Raw genomic sequence first — 21,616 nt, 5'->3', positions numbered from 1 at the left:
TTTTCCATACAGTAACTTGTTTTTTATGGAACAGTTTGTATGACAACTATATGCTTTAGTAGTCCGATCTGAAGAATTTTATCGGAAGTTGTGGCACTGCTTTAATCATTAATTCATGCCAAATTTCTTGAAGATATTTCGTCAAACTAAAATTTTTTCCAGAGAACTTGATTTTTATCGATCAGTTTGTATGGCAGCTATATGCTATACTAGTCCGATCGGAGGAATTTGTTCGGAAGTTGTGACGCTGCCTTCCATATTGATTCATGCCGAATTTTCATAAAGATATCATTTCAAATAAAAAAGTTTTCCATACAAGAAACTGATTTTTATCGATAAGTTTATATGATACCAATATGCTATAATGGTCCGATATCGGCGGTCCTAACAAATGAACAACTCTTGGGGCGACTATGACGTGTGCAAAATTTCAGATCGATATCTCAAAAACTGAGTTACTAGTTCCCGTATACTTTAACGGACAGATAAACAGACGGACATTTATAAATCGACTCGGCCAATAATACATATTTCCGACCTCTCTTTCTGGCTATCACAAACTTCGTGGCATACTTAATACACACAGTTAGGGGTATAAAAATAAACTTCGGATACATATTAAAAACGATTGAAAACAGTAAGAATTCAAGAAGGGCTACCAGTTATGTTTTTATTAAGCAATTCAACTCACTGTATATGTGCCGAAAAGATCATTCTTCGTTGCATGTATAATGCGATGATTTGAAACGACGAAGTACTCATGCTTTGGTACTAACTCCTCACAGTGTATGAATACATCAGTGGCAGCATATTTGCCCTTTTCAATTTCCCTGTAATAGAAAATTCAACAAATATTAATTTTTAATTGCATAACTATTTAACTTATATTTGAACACATACCTGAAAACACGATTGCCCTCCGCCTCGGCACGACAATAAGGTCGAACGACATTATCCTGATGTATGTAGCGCGGTGCACGAAGGCGCATTGTATCATGTTGGCCCTCGGCAGCACGACGCACTGCACCAAAGCTGCCGCTGGCAAAATCAACCACACCGGCTGTCGGTTGGGCCACAAAACCAATGACGCCCTTGCCGACACCTTTAAAGAAGCCCTCAACACCTTCCTCACGCGCGCCGGCTACGGGTTTAGTCACCACACCCGAAACGCCATCAACGAAGCCCTGCGGAATGGTCAAGTAAGGTTAAAATAAATATTTTGTTTCAACTAATAAAATGTAATACACACCATAACCAAACTTTTGCCGCTGCGCGCTATGCCTTCCGAAAATGTTTGTGGTTTCTTATTCATGTGCAGGCGACGCTTCTTCTGATATTCTTCATCGAATGTGAGTGCAGCCAAACCTTTGCCCATTGCGCCGGTGATCCTGGAAGAATAAAACAAAGAAAATTATTATTTAAAAAATATGGGTCAATGCGCACACGCAGTGAATGCACTTACTTCGATACTGCACCGGCTGCGCCTCCCACTGTATGTCCGAAAAGTGATTTAACACCGAGCGCAAGACCCTGCGCAAATTCGCCTGGTCCTTGGATAGCACCCTGTGGAGACAGCACATATTACCAACAAATTCATAGCAAAATATGTGATGAATATTTACCTGGAATGGTTCATAGAACAAATCTTCGACACCTTTCTTCAGGCCAACAACCAAGCCATAAGGATTGCCGAGCACATCCAAACCCAAAACGAGCACGTACAATTGTTTCAACGCTTGACCGGTATAATGTGTTGTAATCTCCGAAGTTAACTGCTGCTGCGTAAAGAACTGATACTCACGTTCGAAGAAAGCGAGTCGGAAAACAACATCATTAACATCCGTTAAAGTAACGCCGACACCCTGTACCAACGTGGACAGTATACCCGGCAAAGCTGTGGTATCTGAGCCAGCCATGGAGAAACTGACGTGTATTTTAATCGGTCCCAAATGCAAATTATCATAGAAATTCTTTTGCTCCTGTGCAGAATGCGTTTCGACTAGATCAGATAACGGCTTCTCTATCGATTCGACATTCATATTGAAGAGTTTCGCCGCTTGTACATCGTCCACTTTGCTGGCAAACATATCGGCGAGCGCCGTAAGGAATATCAAATCCACTTTGAAATGGAACTCCTGTATAAGCATTGTTGCGTATTTGTATTGTTTGACAGTGGAGTTCGGCACAACCCATTGTACGACACTGACTTCGATGAATGGCTTCAGTACGGTAGTCGTGGCTACACTTTTCGGTGGTGGTATGGGCGCCAGCACAACTGGGAAGATATAATCGTTTAATTGATTGTCAATTTGGATTTTGTTGATTTTAGCGTGTAGCTGCATTTGATAAGGTGAGGTGCGCATTTTGAACCAAACACCTGGATAAAAGGTGCGATGTATTTCACGCTCCTTATTCTTTTTAAGTATCATATGTTTGAAATCGATCTGAAATAATTAAATAAAAATATTAATATTGATTATATTTGTATATCGTATGTGGTCGTACCTCGTATTTGGCATCCATGTAGTACTTCTTCACCAGATTCACACTACGATCCACCAAATACTGTTGGTACTGCTCTTCAAGCTCTGCGGTTTCGTGTATATTCATCTGCTTGAAGTGTTTTGCGCCCTTTTTTTGCTCCCAAATAACACCTGTAATAATTAATTGGAAATTTAAATTTAATATGCTTATTACAGAACTTTTGTGAGAAAAAAATTATATATATTGTGACAAAAAAGTGCCCGGAAATTGTAAATAAAACGCAAAATATTTAATTATTCATCAATATTTAATTTATCGTCTTCAAAGTAATCCCCACTAGATGTAATACACTTATGCCAACAATTTGGTCAGTCCTCGAAACACTTTTCATAAGAACTTTTTGTGTGGACCTTTATGGTATTTACTTCACCGAATTTTATTATATCTCTTCGATCGACAGAAAACAGGTTCCATTCCGATGATTGTTGACTTGTTTGCATGTCGAAATCATAAATTCATGGCTCATCGGCAGTTATAATGCTCTCCATGAATACGGGATCGGAATTCACACGATCAAGCATGCCCAAAGAGACCTTTATCGGGACGATCTGAGCAAGAACCCAAAATATCCACCAATATCAATCAAACGGACTCTCGAGAGATGTCGAGCTCTCTTGCCATATCAAGCACCATATCCTTCACTTTTCAAAGGTCGTCCAGTACGAGGCATGTCTTCAACAATCTCTCGACCGTCTTTGAGACTTTGTTCCACTCGTAGGCTTGTGTTTTTGAATCTTCGTAAGCCTTTTTCAATATTCGGAACGATTCTGCTTACAAAATTTGGTTAGAAATATAACATTTGAGAAAAATTCTTTGTTCGATATTTTTATCGATTGTAAAAATGACAACGCACTACTGCGGTGTACTGATTTAAGCAGCTGCTGTAGACAAACTGGTTGACAGATCGGGTTCATATTTGGCATAGTAATTAAGAGTAGTCAATTTCGGCTGCTTTTTTGTCACAATATATGTACACAAATATTTAAGTTAAATTCTTCAACCACTCGCACAAGAGTTCAATAAAAATTACACACATAAACTTTATCGGTATAACACCAACATTTTGTACACTTACCTGAACTTGCTATGCCCATATACAAGATGGTTGTATTAATCGCATTGTTTATCAATGAAAAGCCAATACCATGGATGCGTACTTCAACCGACTGTGTTATCTTTTGTATGGTGCCGCTGCCTTCTAGCTTTTTAGCAATACCAACATCTTTAGTAAAGAGCAAAACACGCTGCAAACCGTCCAAAAACGTCACCCAATAAGCAGTCGAACCGTCGCTGATTCTACAAGCATAACAAAATTTTTTAAAAAGTTATTACGAAAAATCAAGCAACACTTACTTCATTTCACCGATTTGATCGCGTCTCAAATCTGTCTCGGCTTTAGTTTTACTCTTGTCATTAATCGTTTCGCCAAAGTCAAAGACAATGCTATTCTCGCCCGATGGATGTGACCAAGCGTGCAGCAATTTAGTTAACGGTTTCACAACCACATTATCTTTAACATCTTTCTCTTGATACACAATTGGTAAGTTCGTGTGATTAATAATTAAGCCGGGTGCATCGCCGGGATTAAACTCATTAAATATGATATAGACACCGCCTTCAGTGGCCTGCACATCAACATTAATGCCACCGTACTGAAAGACATTGATAAAGAAGCGAGATTTATATTAATGTGAAATTTGTTTCGGAAACGCCAGTAAGTACCTTATTGCCCGGCAGTTTAAGCAAAGTACATTGCGCTTCGGAGTACTTGAAAGCCGGTGTACATTGACCGAGTACGCGTGCGATAAGCATTAAATCGGAATCGTCTTTGGGCCAAAGTGGTGTGCAAGAGTTGGGCAACACCTGCAATAGAGGTGGGTGGGTAAAGAAAATTATGCACAATTAACATAACAATTAATTTTAATGCACACATACCGTTATCCATGGGTCACCCGGTCTACTTTGCTCTTGTAGGTCTATTTCGAAATAGCACTTATTACTTGCAATATAAAATGGTATGAATGTGATCATTTTCGTAAGCGAATTATAGGTTAAATGATTGTGTACGCCAATCTGGAAGAGAGAAACAAAAAACATTTTGACACCGTTAAATAAGCGCATTTGCTAAAATTTTAGTTTGAGCGCGCACTCACTTGATAAGGCGTGTCTTTGGATTTGCAAGTAACAGCACCCATTGAACCGGCAACGTCCAGCGGTATTTTATTACTCCATTCACCGTTATCGACACGTATTGTGGCAGCTTTCTTGTCAAAGAAGAATTTCTCACGGAAAGAGAACAAAATCGGACCATTATATTCTGGAGGATGATAGAGTACATCAACTGTTTCCGCATCAGTTTTATAGCTAAGCATCAAGCCGGTTTTGTTGATCATCCAGAATGGACTGTATAGTGATATCTGCAAGGCGCCACGACGATCTTCGAAACTAAAATATAATATAATAATCAGTTTAGTAACAATAGGGTATGCTGACAAAGAATAAACATTACCGAACGCATAAATCCATATCCATTTTCGCCTCAGAGTCGTAGGAACTAAAGCGCCAGGTAGCCATATCGTTGTGATCTTCAGATATTTCGGTGGTGCAAGACCAATCCTTCTCCAGGTATTGGATTAGCTGTAGAAAAAATTATTTGCCATAAGAAAAATTAAATAAAATCATACGAAAGACAATATAACTCGACAAAAACCCACCCGCACAACAAGGAAACTGCGATTTTCACGCGATTTGCCACTTAATTTCACCGTTGGCAAATGCAGCACGTCACCCGGTGCCACCTCTTTCTCACCATAATCCAACATATCTTCCTTGACCGCACTCGTTGCACTCTTTTCAACATTCTCACTTTCAGCGCTGCGTACACTGCAACCGGCTACCGAAACACTAATACTAATAGGTAATGCATTGCAGAGATATACCGGTGGGCGCAAATGCAGCGTATAATAGGCGCTTAGTATGGTATATTTGTCACTGTGCTCGTGGAAGATCTCGGTTTTAACACGTTTCACATTAATATAGAATGTCTCGAAAGTGTCCAAAGGATCACATTGCAATTGCCTTGAATAATCAAGATCAGTGGGACAATCATTCCATTTGATGCCTTGCACAGACATGTTGTAGCCCTTGAGTAGAAAAATTATAACATTATATGGAAGAAAACAGAACTCAAAAGTGAGCTAACCTCCAAACTGAAATGCAATTCCTTAATATCTGCGTAAATAGCGTGCAGCGGCACATGGAAGACTTGTCCGGGCGACACCTTGCCTACCAAAATTTTTTCTCTGCCCGCACCTTGTTTATAACGATGTATAAGCAGAGTAGTGGTGAAGTGATTGTGTACCTAGAAGGCAATAAAAAGTTCAGTATATAATTATTTGTCACTGAAGTAAACGAATTTATACACACTTTGACCACCCCGTGTATATTGATTTTTGTGGTGCCATACTCGGAGCGCACCTCCGACACTATACCCCATGGATCTTGATTCGAGCCGCGATATAGGGGGAAATAGCGTTGATCCGATTTGGATACGGGCAGCACAACCTCTTTATCGATGCCGCCCACCTGCAGATAAAGTAATTAACACAAATAATTATTTCAATTCTTTATATACAGCACTTCACTACTTCGAATTTACCTGCACATATAAGTTATATTCCTCGTCTTCTTCGTTGGTGATCGTAGACAAATCTTTGGTTTGCAAATAGGCGCGTCCGCCGGGCGAAATCGTGCAATCCTTTACCTGATCTGGCGAAAAGTTTGCATCCGCATCCTCAGCAGCGAATACTAAGGAACTATTCAAGTTAGTACCCACCGTTGCTTTGGGCGAGTGACATTCGTGCAGCGTAAATATGCCGCGTCTAAAGTTTATGGAAATATCGAAGCCAGTATCGTTTTCCACGACGTAAGGTGCTACCACTTCGGGTTTGGTAAGACCCTCAATTTGTATGGCCTGTGAGAAGGCCTCACCCAGCACACTTAAAAGATCTAAGCATGACTTGGTAACTGTAAATTGCAGATCCTCATCTGAATGTATGGCGATTTGTGTTACTTTGCCCAACTCTTCTTCTTCATCTTGCTCCTCTTCGTTATCGTTTTCGTTCTTCTGATTTATTATATCCACTTTGTAGGTTAGTTCCCAAGGCAGATACTCTTGTTCACCATTGCGATTGATGTGTTCATTCATTTCAATTATGGGCTCCCACACGGCTAAGGACTCATTGTAATAGTTGGTGCTCAATGTAAGTGAGCCGCGTATTTTTAGATCATCACTCCAATCACTTATAATCGCATTCAAGCGCGTATCAACCGTTATCAGCGGCTTCGTATAGTAACCGATACCCGTTTCGATGACAATTGTGATATTAGGAACTTCAACAACACATCTTTCAGTTTTACGCCTTTGTGTTTCCGTTGTTATGTGACTTTCGATATACTCCAGCGCCTCAACAGCACGGTCTAAAGAACGAAAAATAAGAATAGTATTAAATAACAGTCAATTGAATACAAAGCAAGAAAAAATGTTAACTTCTATTGCATCGAATCTACATATAATACCCTTCAAGGATAAAAAAGTTTTCTTGTATGAAAATTGTTGTTGATAATGTTCAGGATACAAATATAGTGAACCTACCAGCTCTCAGGAACCAATAGCGTTTCTCTTGTAGTCGTTCTTCTAACCACAATTGTTTGTAATTAGTCTCCAGCCTCTGATTCGTCTCCTTCTGTGCATTATCGGCGCTTATACTGCGCATAGCTTTATTCAACAGTTCGATGGTGGCAGGTGAGACATTCAACATAATCTCACTCAGCTTCAAGCTAACATGTAAGCCCTCTTCTTCTGGCGTGGAGCCGTGCAAACTTATCATACATGGGTGTAATATGTAATGACGGGTCGCTTCACGGCGCTCGGGCATAAATGAACACATGTACATTTTTAACGAATCGATTTGACCATTGATATTCTGCCTTTCGCCAATAGCGCGATAATTGAGCTGCGCCTGCACATTGAATATAATAGCATTGGAGTTCATATCGTCCAGATTTTCCACTAAGATTATGTCCGGTTCTTCGATATGTAGAATTAAATTCATTTTTTTATTATTAGCAGCGGTGCTCTGGGCGGAGGCGGCACTCGACGCTGCTTTTAGCGTGGATGTTGAGGCTGTAAATTATTAACAAAATGCATATGAAATTGTTTCGGCTAGGAAACTGTGCTTTTTATGTGGGTTTTACCTATATTTGTTGTAACAGGAGTAGTTGGGGATTTTAGTTCTGGTTTTTTAATCGTATTTACGGCTTCGGTATCTTCGGGTAGTTTAAAGAAATCGGCTAATTTCAAAAGGTAGTCAACGCATAAAATCAAATCGAAACTGCTGACGCGCACCTCGGCTGTTGAAAAAAGAAAAAAATGTGGATTTATTACATTTTCAGTAGTTATTTTGTTAACCAGCACATATTTGTCAATAATAATCGCCATTTTTATACCAACAAATAACATTATGATTGAAATATATATATGTATATATACATATATTTGCTTACCAAAAATATCATCCTCCTTTATGCTGGCCGTTAAGTCCAACATATAATTCAGCTCGGTCTTGCAAGCATCTATCATATCGGCTGTTGGTTCGGTTTGCTTATGCAATTGACTTTCATTCCAATCTTTGCGACATAGATATTTCTTAATTGGACTTTGATTTGATTTTCGTGTATCATCGATTTGTATATTGCATAGCACAATGGAGGTATTAAGCGTGCCATTCACTAATTTGTTGCCCTTCAGTGAGAGAAAGTATAAGCCGAAACGTGCTAAGCCCTCTTCGTTGTCTGTGTACAGAAAAAAAGTTCGAAAATGATATATATTAAATATTATATAATATTTAAGTCAGCACACTTACTCAAAAGCAAGTTGATAACCACACCGTCAAATAGGAAACTGAATTTCATTTGCACATGCACCGTGCTTTTTTGTGGCGTATTAGTGGCACTTACGACAGCCGACACTTTACGTTTAGCTGTGCTGCTGCCAGTTGCTGATTCCACATCCCCTTTAGAGTCCTGTGCACGTAAATCCGGCGATTTTGGTGTTTGCGGACGTTCGGGTTCCTCGACGGGTGGAAATTCGTCTGCGCCTTCACTCAAATTACGATTCAATATTGCCATTATGACAGCGTAATCTTCCATAAATAGATTAAACTGTATTTGTATGCAAAAAAAAATATATATTTTAATTATTGCATTTAATTTTTATTTAATAAAACAATAAATAAAAGTTAACTTCTGCTGCACCGAGGCTTTAATACCCTTCCCAGCGGCATTTTTTATAACATTAAAGGGTATAAAAAGAACTTTATCTTGATTTTTTTCGATAAGTTAAATGTCAGTTATTTGCTTTAGTAGTCCGATCGAAATAATAGTTCAATAGTTCTATATGTATGGCAGCTATACGCTATAGTGATCCTCTCCGAACAATATGTTCGGAATTTGTAGTGTTGCTATATGCTACAATAGTCTGATGTAAGAGATTCCAACAAGTGAGCAGCTTTTTGGGGAGAATTTCAGATCGATATCGCAAAAAGTAAAGGACTAGTTAGCGTATATATAGACAGACATAGCTAAATCGACTCAGCTCGTTGTTGTTGTTAACGGGTACCTAATTCCCATTGGGATAGTAAGGATTAGATAAGTTGTCGTCTACGTGATCCAACGGTAGGCCCAGGAAACGTGCTGTTTCGATGGGGTCGGACCAAAGGGAGGAGGTGGTCAGATGAGTAGGGTTGGCAGGGCATGCAAATAGGTGGCCAGTATCATGCGGGGACTTATTGCACGCTAGACATACATTAAATATGTCAGGGTCTATTCTGGATAAGTAGGAGTTTAACCTGCTACAGCATCCAAAACGAAACTGCGTAAGGGTCACGCTCGTTTCTTGTCTCTGACTCTGCTCGTCATGCAGATCATTTATATAAACGTTTTATAGGATATCCGACATTCTCATCTGGATGTTAAAAACTTCATGGCAAACTTAAAATACACCGTTCAGCGTATAAATATTACCTCAATGGATTTCAAATGTCCAGATATGTCCATTTCCGGCACCTCTTTGTACCAAGTGCTGGATAAGTTGCGTTTAACGATTAAAGCACAACTAACTGGATCCAAAATATTCAAATGCGACTTGATGCCGTAAGCCATATCAACAGCTATAATAAGAAACAGTTATAATTGTGTACACTACATTTACGCATACAAAACTTACTATCGACTGACGATCTGCGACCCTGATCTAATAGAATGGCAGCCTTTGCCAAACGCATATTTTTTAGCTCCAATTTAATTTCATCGAGTACAGCACGTCGACTGTCGCTTGGTACATCAACTTCGGTTGTTATATTATTTAATGAGAGAAAGCCAAGATCAAGCACGATGGCATTGAAACTTTGCGAGTCCATCGGTACAATAATAACGGGTGCTTTAACTTTGATATCAAGCTTCATGCGCGATGCAGTTTCATAAGCCACCATAGCGTTTTGTTTAGCGGCATCTGCAGCGGCGGCACTGGCTTGAGCAAGCGCCGCTTGAGCAGCTTGGAAATTATTGAGGAAACTCTGAAAGAAAATAAAAATAAGTAATTTTAATCCAGCAGCGAATATAGCGGTAAAGAGCACATACCAAAACGCCGGTGACAAACCAGTTGAGGAAGACGATCTTCATACCGCCAATTGACACGGTTATGCGCATGTCATCCGAATTGTAGTTGGAGGTTTCATCTAAATTAAACTTGATGACCTGACACTCGAGCGCATTATCGCCAACGATGGAAAGAATCTGCAGCAATAAAACAATTAATAAATTTATGAAAAATTTAGTTTTTTGACTTTTGCACTAATAAAAAAACTTACACCACTATGCTTCGTCAAAGGATTCAAATCTGTGACTACGATGTCCTTCAAGCGCAGGTTCAACTCCGTGTACGACGACTTCAAAATTACGTTCGCATCAAAATGTTGCACTTGCATTGAAGCCAAAGGCCGTTTGTGACATGTCAGCAGCAAGGACACTTGTTCCAATTTCGCCTTTACGTGAACTTGTATACTGTCCACCACCTTTCCTTGACGTGGCCGGTTTTTAGCAGGCGCCAACGCAGTTAGCACATCGTCCTCTTCACCCTCCTCAGCAATGACAGCAAGTTTACTAAGAATTCCGGTATCACCAGCATTGCCCACACGATCCTTGGGTGTGTTATCGGCGGATGGTGATGTCTTGAGTACAGTATCCAATTTACGTTGTATGGAATCGGCTAGTTCTAGTAATTGCAATAATACTTCTTGATGTAGAGTTATATTCAAAGTAGAAAAGTTAATGTTGATCAATTGCTCTGTGGCATTATATTTGGTAAAGAATTCGGGAGATGTGCGTTGTGCCATTACATAAGAGACGGTTAGCAAATATTGGAGCTCTTTAGAAAATCTCGGCGTATCGATAATATTCAACTGATATTGAGCACTTTCGGCGGTACCATGACGTTTTAAGTTGACAGCGCCCAAACTAAAAGATTGAAGAGAGAGTAGAGACAAATTATTGAATTTATTCTTCATTGCTTTTTGGAGAGTGTTTAATTAAAATCAACTTTTTGAAACAGCCACTACTTACTTAGCTTCCACCACCATTTCGTAGGTGCGTTGGTACATTTTCACGCCCAGTTCAAGCACATGGAACGACAATATGGTTTCAACAGCACAAGTTGTTGAAGTGCAACTTTCAATTTTATCCAGCACAATGTCATTCGGCATTTCTTCCACAGGAGTACCGAAAGCATTCGAATCTTGCGGTGATTCCGCCGTTGAGTCTATCGGCGATTCGGTCGTTTCAGTTTTACCCTCATTTAAATGCGGCTCTTTAATGGGTACAGATTTGTTGAGAGCAACGGTAAATTCTTTTAGTGTAAATATCAATTCTAAATTCGTATATTGTACAATCTCCGCGGAAAGATCGACTTTCTCTGCCTTCTTCTTCGCCTTTTTCTCTTGTGTCAAGAAACTTGCCAATGATAATTTCGAGGAGGCTGTGCTTATAGCCCTCGTAATGGATGATGGTTGTGCTGTTTCACCCTCCGGCAATGGTATGCTTGTGGCCACGCGTAAAGCATCGAACATGCGATCTTCGGTTATATTCAATGCAATCGAAGGTAACTCAATTTCAATTTTCATCTTCGGCAAACGGGGATCATCGTCGACGGCGCATAAGCACACATTGCATAGCACGGATGTTGGACGTAGTATATGCATATCAGATTGTACAGCTGAGGCTAGCGTATTCTCCCAATCTTCACCGGGCCTAGCCACAACCATCTATAAGTGAAAGCTTAGAGTAATATGCCGAATAAATAAAATTTAAAAGTTAAAACCAACCTGTATGTCAGCAATGCTAACTTGTATTTGATCGTAGGCACGTTCCAATACGCTAGATATCGAGACTTTGGTGTCTTCCAGCATATCGATCAGATCGGTCGACGAAACATTGTGCGGTTTCGACGAAACGATGAACTTACCCAATGTTATAACAATTAGTGAATTATCATTACAATTCGGATTATATTTGCCATTGCTCGGTACAATGATAATGTTGGGCATAAATTGTATATCTATCTCCAGCACAGATTTCGAGTCGATCATGTATTGTAGACCAGTGGCTGAGCGCTCTTTGAAGTTGGCCATGCGTTCAGTGGCGGCAAACTCCAATTCGGATAAATTCGCTTTGGGCGGTGTAAATACCTTTGCTAGTCGTATAATCGTGTCGGCATCATAGACGACTTGCAATGGACGCGCCGACACCCGAATACGTTGATCGCACTTCTTGTCGAGCGGATTGGTCTCGAAGAATACGTCAAGTAGATTTAATTCATCGGTTGTTTTCGATTCGATCAAAACAGGTGCTACGTTATCTTGGTGCAAGCCCAATAACTTGATTTCGTGCATGCCCACAGTGACGCTGGATAATTAAGAATATTAAAAATATAATAGTATATATTTATACCCTGCACAGCATATATGAAGTTGGCCAAAAAATTTTAAAGGTGCAGGAAATGTCGGAGGCCCTTTAACATTTACATATATATAAATGATCAGCATGACGAGCTGAGTCGATTTAGGCATTTTCGCAAACAAGTCACTCAGTTTATGAGATACTGATCTGAGATTCTGCGCACGTGCTTTTCTTCGCAAGAAGCTACTCATTGTTCGGAACCGCCGATATTGGACCACTATAGCATATAGCTGTCATACAAACTTGACGATCAAAATCACTTTCTTGTATGGAAATCTTTTTTATTTGACAAGATATCTTCAAGATATTTGGCATGGCTAATTGCCCAAGGCAACGGTATAATATCCGAAGAAATGTTTTATATCGGACTACTATAGCATATAGCTCCCATAAGAACTGACCGATCAAAAACGAATACTTGTATAAGAAAGCTTTGTAAAAGAAAAGATATCTTCAAGATATTTGGCATGGCTAATTGACCAAGGCAACGGTATAATATCCGAAGAAATTTCTCATATCGGACTACTATAGTATATAGTTCCCATAAGAACTAATCGATCATAATCGAGTCCTTGTATGGGAAGCTTTTGTATTTGAAGAGATATCTTCACGAAATTTTACATGGATAATTTTCTAAGGTAACGGCATAGTCTCCGAAGAAATTGTTTACATCGGACCACTATATCATGAATGTAGCTCCCATAAGGACTGATCGATCACAATCAAGTCCTTTTATGAAAAATTTTGTATTTGTGAAGGGTATTATAGCTTCGGTGCAACCAACATTAACGGTTTTTCTTCTTTGCAATTAATATATGCTAAAAAATATGTAGATCAACTTACCTTAAGGCATTGCCACCGGGACGTTGTGTTAAGTTGCAAGTTGTCATCGAGAAGTTCAAAAGCATAAGCGTTTTAAGTTGCTCCAAAGTGAAGCTTTCCCTACCAACCACTTCGCTATCATCATAGAGGCCCACTTCCAGTGCTAACAATTTAAATTGCATTTTTATTGCCTCATATTGCACGGGCATATCGGGCGGCGGCGTGCCCTCTTGATAGCCGATCGCATCGTACAGCTTCGACTTTTCGTCTGGTGTCATTGCAGCTTCCAGTTTTTTAACTGTGATGTAATAAATACAAATATTTTATTTATAAAAAATAATAAATTCATAAATAGATGGTACTATACCAATATCGTTGGATTCGCCATCTTCCGTTTTTTGACCACCACCAAACCAGCCGCCAAACCAACCGCTCTTTTGGGATTGTCGCGTTTCTTCATCCTTGCGTATTTTATCTACTTCGATTTGTACACGCTTACGTATCAAGACCAAATTAAAAAGATCTAACTTCTGTTCTAGCAAGGTGCAGGTTTCAGTGAGGCTGGCGGGTGGCTTTTTAGATAGTTCCTTTTCTCTGAAACTCTGTGAAGAGAAAATAGAAAGGTTTGGGAACGTCTTATAGCATATTTCTCGCCATCAAACATATCAATAACTATTTTCACCTCCGCATATGTATTGCATAATTGTCGATGCTCTTTAATGTGCTCCCAAGTCCATTCCCTATTGCGCTTCTTGATGTCTTCCTCTAAAATGCAATTTATGGCGAACTTCCACCATTCGCGGTAGTGTTTCTTATAAGCTGCAAAATAAATTCAAGAGCTTATATTTTATATACAATTTCCAATAATATTCAAAAATCTCACATACGCGTATTGAACGGTCGATATTTCCTATAGCGCACACCCAATTGCATACGATTCATGGATTCACCCAATTTTATAGCTTCCTGAAATTGTGTGCTCGTTAAGCCGACGCGCAGCTTTTGCATTTCTAAGGCCAAATCAATCTTTGGTATCACGAATGCTGGCGTATCGTATTCGGGATTCATGTTTAACTGTAATTTTCCCATTACCGAAATCGGGCCGACCACTGTCGAAAAGGCAAAGTTATTAAAAAATATTTTTTAAAGTATTATAAATGAGCTTGAGTGCTCACCGTAATTGTAATCGTTTGGCGCCGAATCTTTTTGTGCAATATTTTTGCGGAACACTTCAGCCAACTCCTCTTTGGATAGCGCCGAGTACATATTTGTTCTGCAGTTCATGTATGCAGACAAAGAGTCGAGATTGGCGATTTTGAAGACACGACTGACTTGCTGGGTTAGGTAGCATTTTTCCCAGTTCTCGTCTGTGGTATACAGCTCTAGATCATGTAGAGTCACACCGAGTGCGAAATTTTCACCTGTCGTTGATGCGTCTTCGTAACGTATATGTATATTCGATATTTTCACTTGTAAGTTGTTGACAATTTGTGCCGTTAACTTCTCGGAGAAAGTGGCATCCGGTTTGGCTTCATCTGGAAAAAAAATAATTGTTGCTTTAAAACACTATTTTTTAACTCAAATCATGATTTACATACTTTTTATCAATTCCTTTTTGTGTGCCTCCTCCAACGCTTTGAGCGCCGCTTGCTTTACTTGCAATTCATATTTTTCCTCTTTTTCAGCATCGTATTGTACAGTCTGTTTGGGTGCCACAAGCATATATAGATCTTCGATCTGTGCGATCACCGGTTGACTGTAGAGATTCTTCCATGGTATTTTTAAGACCAGCTTACCTGTGTGAATAAGTTAGTTATTGGGTTATTAAACGACAATAAAATTCATTTCCTTTAATATTACCGCCAGTATTAAGTAGTTTGGCTACTTTTAATCAAATTAATCGTTTTATAGAGGGTTAATATGATTTCTTAAAAATTTATTTTCATACCGAAAAAAATATGTCTAATTTATTACCCTCCTTATTGTTAAATAGGTAAATATAAATAGAAATTTTCACACACAAGTTAAACTGATAATTGCGCATAAATATTACTACAAATAATTACACTATGCTACAAAATCTGCAAAATGAAAGTAATTTATTATGTGGTGGGTAGACCAAATCTAATTGCAGAAATCTTTTTTTTAGTTTTCAACATCGGTAAGAACGTTGATATCTTTGATTTTGTTTCGGTTTGAAAAATTTGAAAAATCATGTATTAAGGGGTCAGTAGGGTAATCTTTTTTTCAAATTTTTTTTTTTTTTTTGAATTTTCTGTTTCCTTATACCTTTAGAATTAATGTAGAAACCCACTTTACCATTGGAAGCTTTCAAAACACACTTTTTTAAACTGACGGACATGATTCCGGTCGAGCTACTCAACCGATTTGCTTATTTTTTTTAATGTTCACAAAACGCCTGGCCATCGTCCCTATATTTTTTATAATTTATTGACAAAATTATGACAAAATTTATGTAAAAAACATGGGAAAAAATTAAGAAAAAAAAGGTTAATTACTTTTTTATTTATCAACATTTTTTCATGATTCTAGTAGGGGCGATAACCATTGAGGTACTTTTTGAAAAGAAATTGGGTTTTTGTGTTTCAGATGATCCAAACATGAGAAATCGTGTCAGCCAGAAAAAATGCATCTCATTCACCCAGCCATTTCTCCGACAGATGTCATGAAAAAATTCCGAAAAAAAATGTTTATACACTCCACGATATACCGCATGATATTTGTGTAAAAAGTTCTATTGTATATAAAAAATTTCTATGAAAAAAAAAATGTCAAAAAACAGGCCAGATTACCCTACTGACCCCTTAAACTGAATTATGGATAAAACTTCAACTATACTAAAACTGGCATAGGAATACTTTTTTGCAACATAATAACCCTCGGCAAACAATAGATACTTTAACCTCTTATTTGAAAGTGTTCACATACTAAATCGTACCTTTTTCTAAGTAGTAAAACAGTTTTTACTTAAAAAATTGTATCAGAATGTTTACAACAAAAAATTTGCCTCATTTTTATTATAAATATAATTTTTCTCAACGAATTTTAATGCGATTCCGCCAAATCACATATTACTTGAAATATATTTTTACTTACCCAGGAAACCATAGACGAGCTGCACTGGTAAATCGACCTCATCGAGGGCATTTTCTTTAACCTTTAGATTATGAAGAACTACATCGCCTGCAATGTTTTGGTAAATAGTCTAAAAATAAAAAAAAAATATTTTATATAAATAAGTAAGGAGAAGTTAAGTTCGCGTGTAACTGAACATTTTATACTCTTACAACATACAAAGAATCAAAGCCAGGGAAATACTTTAAGGTGCAAAACGTCAACCAGCGGATCGGAATCTAAGCAATTATATAGATTCGTAACCACGCAAACCTTACCACTTAAAATTGTCAAATATTGTGCATATTTGATTACATTTGATAGCGGTACATTTTGCGGTATAGAAATTTTTTATTTAGAAATAAGTTAATGACATGTTATTAATCCAAAATATTAAAAATTAAAAAAAAAAACACATTCAGCTATTGATAAATCAATTGAAAGATAGTGAGCTTTACAAAATGAGCTCGAAATGTAAGAGACTGACATGCGATGAAAAAATTATATTTTTTATTTTTTTAATTTAATTTCATTTTCACTATATTTGAAATTAATATTTTACTTAATTTTTTTTAATTGAAACACGCAGCTTAGTAGATGTATCACCTTAAAAACAATAAAATCGGCCGCTTTTATATCGGGTGATTTTTTAAGAGCTTGATAACTTTTTTTTAAAAAAAAAACGCATAAAATTTGCAAAATCTCATCGGTTCTTTATTTGAAACGTTAGATTGGTTCATATGACATTTACTTTTTGAAGATAATTTCATTTAAATGTTGACCGCGGCTGCGTCTTAGGTGGTCCATTCGGAAAGTCCAATTTTGGGCAACTTTTTCGAGCATTTCGGCCGGAATAGCCCGAATTTCTTCGGAAATGTTATCTTCCAAAGCTGGAATAGTTGCTGGCTTATTTCTGTAGACTTTAGACTTGACGTAGCCCCACAAAAAATAGTCTAAAGGCGTTAAATCGCATGATCTTGGTGGCCAACTTACGGGTCCATTTCTTGAGATGAATTGTTCTCCGAAGTTTTCCCTCAAAATGGCCATAGAATCGCGAGCTGTGTGGCATGTAGTGCCATCTTGTTGAAACCACATGTCAACCAAGTTCAGTTCTTCCATTTTTGGCAACAAAAAGTTTGTTAGTGGTCGAATAACACAAACCCAATTGCTGCGAACGGCGACGAATCGACATTTCACGGTCTTCAGCCACACTCTCAGAAACAGACGCAATATTCTCTTCTGTACGCACTGTACGCATTCGTGTGGTTGGTTTAATGTCCAATAAAGTAAACTGAGTGCGAAACTTGGTCACAATCGCATTAATTGTTTGCTCACTTGGTCGATTATGTAGACCATAAATCGGACGTAAAGCGCGAAACACATTTCGAACCGAACACTGATTTTGGTAATAAAATTCAATGATTTGCAAGCGTTGCTCGTTAGTAAGTCTATTCATGATGAAATGTCAAAGCATACTGAGCATCTTTCTCTTTGACACCATGTCTGAAATCCCACGTGATCTGTCAAATACTAATGCATGAAAATCCTAACCTCAAAAAAATCACCCGATATAAGCACAGAAAAGCTAATTTGTGTTTTACGCATTAAACGTAATAAATTAAAAACTGTAATTATAATTAAATAATATAATTTAATTGTTTGTTTGATTGTGGTTTTGCTTTTTCTTATTTCTGTTGTTAACTTGGTCTGCTGATTTGTAGCGTGTTCGCAGGCATTTGGAAAACAATTGAGCGTCCATAGAGGAAAGCGCAGAGCGGTGAGTAGGGGAATGAAGAGGAATCAAGAGGAAGGTGTGTCGCCTAGTGGTAACCGCCATTTTCGATATGCTGTAATAATTACTACATTGCATTGCATTATTTCACTTGGCGCTGTGTTTGCAATGCCTTGCACTGATTGCACCGATTCCACAATCGCAGCTGCAACTGTTGCTGGCGGCGACACAATTACCCACCAACCGAGAAATGTGTGCGCGCGGAAATCCGATTAATTGCGGTTCATATCAACAGATGTCAGTACACACCCTTTCGTTTAACCTTCACCTCCATTGACAGCACTGCTCCCGCTTTGATTAGGTTGGTCACATTGAATTGCTTTCCTTGTTGATGATTAAATTTACATAAAATCGACACGCAATACAATTATTCTAATAAATTGTTTAATACTCTGACTTGTATTTATTAAACGGAAATATGTTAGTAGTTAGTTTTTTTTTAGAGCTCGCGTTTGCTTTTACTTTATATTTACTCCGTGTTACATCTCATATCTTACAAATTTTCGTAGGTGCGCTTTTTCACTTCAAACTACTCTATCATGCAGTCCTTAAATCCAACGAGGCCCCACTTTAATGCTATCAATCAGTTGTGGTTTATTAGCATATGTCCTTGACCTCAGAAAATCAAGCAAGGAAATTCCGGTGTATACAGGTAGCCCTAAGGTTTTCGTTGGTTTACTTCACGTCCCACAACTCTTAGGTATTAAGTTCCATAAATTTAATAAGTAAATAATTTTGTTAACATCACTGTAGATTTTGAAACATGATTCAGCATTGACTCCAAGGCTACTGATTAGTCGTTCAGGGGTATTGAGACTCCGGCTTACCTATTTCATATATAAACCAATAAGAAAGGGCTAAGTTCGGGTGCAACCGAACATTTTATACTCTTGCAACTTGCTGGAATCAAAGCCAGGAAAATACTTTACGATGTTACTATAATCTACGCAATTTTATATATACATACACCATATTTAACACTGACCTGCATATACATATATTCGGCATAAGATTTGTTGGAAAAACCAAAATCATTATACATAGTCATATACAAAATCAGCCGGATGTTCGAAAATCCTGGTAATGGTTATATGGAGGCTAGGTAAGTTTTCGCCGCCCAATTCTATCCATTTTAGGCACATTGATATACTGTTATAAGTAAATTACTTTCTGAAATTTTTATTCAGATAACTCAAATATTGGCCGATATATCCAGCATAAGGGCACCAAGAAGTTCGAAATTTTTTATATTAAGTATATGGAGGCTCAGGGAGGTATTTAACCGATTCCACCAATTTTGGATACACAGAATTACTACTGCAAGAAAAGGATTCTGTCTGAATTTCTTTTGCAAATCTCACACATTGACCGATATTTTCGAAAAAAAGTCAACTATATATTGGTTGTCAAATTTTACGTCTTGCGTATTTTCGCTAGTTGGCGCTGAAAGCGCGTAGTTCTAGTTTTATTCGTCGCATCGGGTAATGCTATACTTTTTTGGAAAGCTCATTTCACGCGCTAACACTTTTTGATTGATTGTCGTTTCTTTTAAGTTGTTCGTGAGTTATAGCGTCGCAAACATAGAGCAAACTAAAGAGAAAATACGGCATATTTTACGGTACTACTACGATAAAGGCAAAAATGCATCTCAAGCCGTCAATAAAATTTGTTCAGTTTGTGGACCCGATACAGTTTCTATTTCCACCGCACAACGATGGTTTTAACGTTTTCGTTCTGATGTAGAGGTGGTCGAAGATGCGCCACGCTCCGGTAAGCCTGTCATCGAAAATTGCGATAAAATCGCTGAATTGATCGAAAGAGACCGGCATAGTATCAGCCGTAGCATCGGTCAAGAGCTGGGCATGAGTCATCAAAAATTCATTTCTCAATTTCAATAAAAAAAAAAAACGTTTTCGAGCCAAATTTTCTTCAGTGATGGGGACCATTTCTGGCTCAATGGGTGTGTAAACAAGCAAAATTTACGCATTTGGGACAAAGGGCAACCTGATGAGGTTCAAGGTCTGCCATTATATCCAGAAAAAATAGCGGTTTGGAATAGTTTGTGGGCTGGTTTAAAAATCGGTTCATATTTTTTCAAAAATGATGCCGGCAAGAATGTAACCGTCAATAACGACCATTATCGTGGCAGATGAGCAGATAATGTCACCTTTTTGTGCCATATAGGTCACCCTGTATATGCAGCACGCACGCACTCAAGCATTTATTACGCTTTGTTTTTATGCTTCATCAAGCATATTAACTGTTATCGCCTGCAACATATTTATTCCGGCAATTTGCATAACTGTATCCCAGTCAATTGAAAATAGGTACACGCTCGCCTACAACCGTTATGTTCGAATAAACAAATATTTTTCTCATCTAAATGTACACGTTTATTCAAAACATATATATTGTACATATAAATACCACACAACCAACCAAATGTGCTACCAACCGCCGGAGGTAGGAACCGTTTCGGGTTTACCACATAAATCAAAACGAGATGACGCCACGAAGCAAGCAAAAACAATGAGAGATGTATTAAAAAAATTTTTTATTTACAGACACTAGAAACGCAAAAATATGCCGTTATGATGGGCAAAAAATGTTTAACACACCTGCGTGACACACACAGAAGTAGACACTCCGGTGGGATGGTTATAAATAACTTTAGATTTCGCTGCACTTACCTTAGTCGCGGCAATTCACAGTAGACCCAGTCCGTGACTTCTTCCAGTCGCACCTCTCGGTGTGTATTGGCCAAATCCGATTTATTGCCGACGATAACAATGGGTATATCCTTTGGCAACCGCAATTTATGACATGAAAAGAAAGAGGAAGGTAAAAAGTTAAGTCTATTCATACGTTTGTGTTGATGTGAGAGAGTTTAGAGCTTTGAGAATGTCTGGGCTTTATTCTAGTTTGTTAGTGAAATAACAGTCAATGAGAGTCTACTAGTGATGGGCTGTTTTGGAATTTGGAGAGAAATATTTCCTTTGATTCAATTTGGTAAAATCGTAAGGAGAGGCATGTGTGTAAAATTAATAAAATGTGGCTACGGCTCCGCCGTTTGATAAGTATAATGTATATATATTCAGAAACATTCAAGCCATATCACCCAAATTTGCACTGAACGGACCAGTTATTTCAGCCTACCTTACGACAGTGTGAAAATATTTGTAGGTGAAATCGAATGATAACACCTTCAAAGGCGGTCGAGAGATCGTTATAGACATGCCCTCGTACTGGACG

General features: G+C 38.2%; 1 protein-coding gene across 2 annotated transcripts in view; it reads right to left on the bottom strand.

The window, feature by feature from the left end:
* LOC120773018 (vacuolar protein sorting-associated protein 13) overlaps positions 1-21,616 on the bottom strand; it is a 71,604-nt gene that overhangs the window by 1,111 nt on the left and 48,877 nt on the right. For both annotated transcript variants that reach the window (XM_040101946.1, XM_040101947.1), the window contains 33 exons: positions 16,555-16,641; positions 15,036-15,233; positions 14,613-14,972; positions 14,325-14,546; positions 14,120-14,256; positions 13,805-14,039; positions 13,459-13,735; positions 11,982-12,561; positions 11,224-11,921; positions 10,473-11,118; positions 10,243-10,398; positions 9,830-10,178; positions 9,628-9,773; positions 8,469-8,766; positions 8,110-8,397; positions 7,801-7,956; positions 7,199-7,729; positions 6,203-7,023; positions 5,971-6,129; positions 5,747-5,905; positions 5,259-5,687; positions 5,054-5,181; positions 4,698-4,989; positions 4,480-4,617; positions 4,267-4,407; positions 3,898-4,196; positions 3,620-3,840; positions 2,506-2,654; positions 1,623-2,444; positions 1,463-1,563; positions 1,250-1,388; positions 901-1,184; positions 692-830 (listed from right to left, as the gene is read on the bottom strand). In XM_040101946.1, coding sequence (XP_039957880.1) covers positions 692-830; positions 901-1,184; positions 1,250-1,388; positions 1,463-1,563; positions 1,623-2,444; positions 2,506-2,654; positions 3,620-3,840; positions 3,898-4,196; positions 4,267-4,407; positions 4,480-4,617; positions 4,698-4,989; positions 5,054-5,181; positions 5,259-5,687; positions 5,747-5,905; positions 5,971-6,129; positions 6,203-7,023; positions 7,199-7,729; positions 7,801-7,956; positions 8,110-8,397; positions 8,469-8,766; positions 9,628-9,773; positions 9,830-10,178; positions 10,243-10,398; positions 10,473-11,118; positions 11,224-11,921; positions 11,982-12,561; positions 13,459-13,735; positions 13,805-14,039; positions 14,120-14,256; positions 14,325-14,546; positions 14,613-14,972; positions 15,036-15,233; positions 16,555-16,641 — 9,785 coding nt within the window. The remainder of the gene's footprint in view (positions 1-691; positions 831-900; positions 1,185-1,249; positions 1,389-1,462; positions 1,564-1,622; positions 2,445-2,505; positions 2,655-3,619; positions 3,841-3,897; positions 4,197-4,266; positions 4,408-4,479; positions 4,618-4,697; positions 4,990-5,053; positions 5,182-5,258; positions 5,688-5,746; positions 5,906-5,970; positions 6,130-6,202; positions 7,024-7,198; positions 7,730-7,800; positions 7,957-8,109; positions 8,398-8,468; positions 8,767-9,627; positions 9,774-9,829; positions 10,179-10,242; positions 10,399-10,472; positions 11,119-11,223; positions 11,922-11,981; positions 12,562-13,458; positions 13,736-13,804; positions 14,040-14,119; positions 14,257-14,324; positions 14,547-14,612; positions 14,973-15,035; positions 15,234-16,554; positions 16,642-21,616) is intronic.

Source organism: Bactrocera tryoni, chromosome 3 (genome assembly GCF_016617805.1).
Source record: "Bactrocera tryoni isolate S06 chromosome 3, CSIRO_BtryS06_freeze2, whole genome shotgun sequence".
In the NCBI taxonomy this organism is placed as follows: domain Eukaryota; kingdom Metazoa; phylum Arthropoda; class Insecta; order Diptera; family Tephritidae; genus Bactrocera; species Bactrocera tryoni.
Note: the sequence above shows the minus strand (reverse complement) of the source record. Positions and strands in the feature narration are given on the sequence as shown.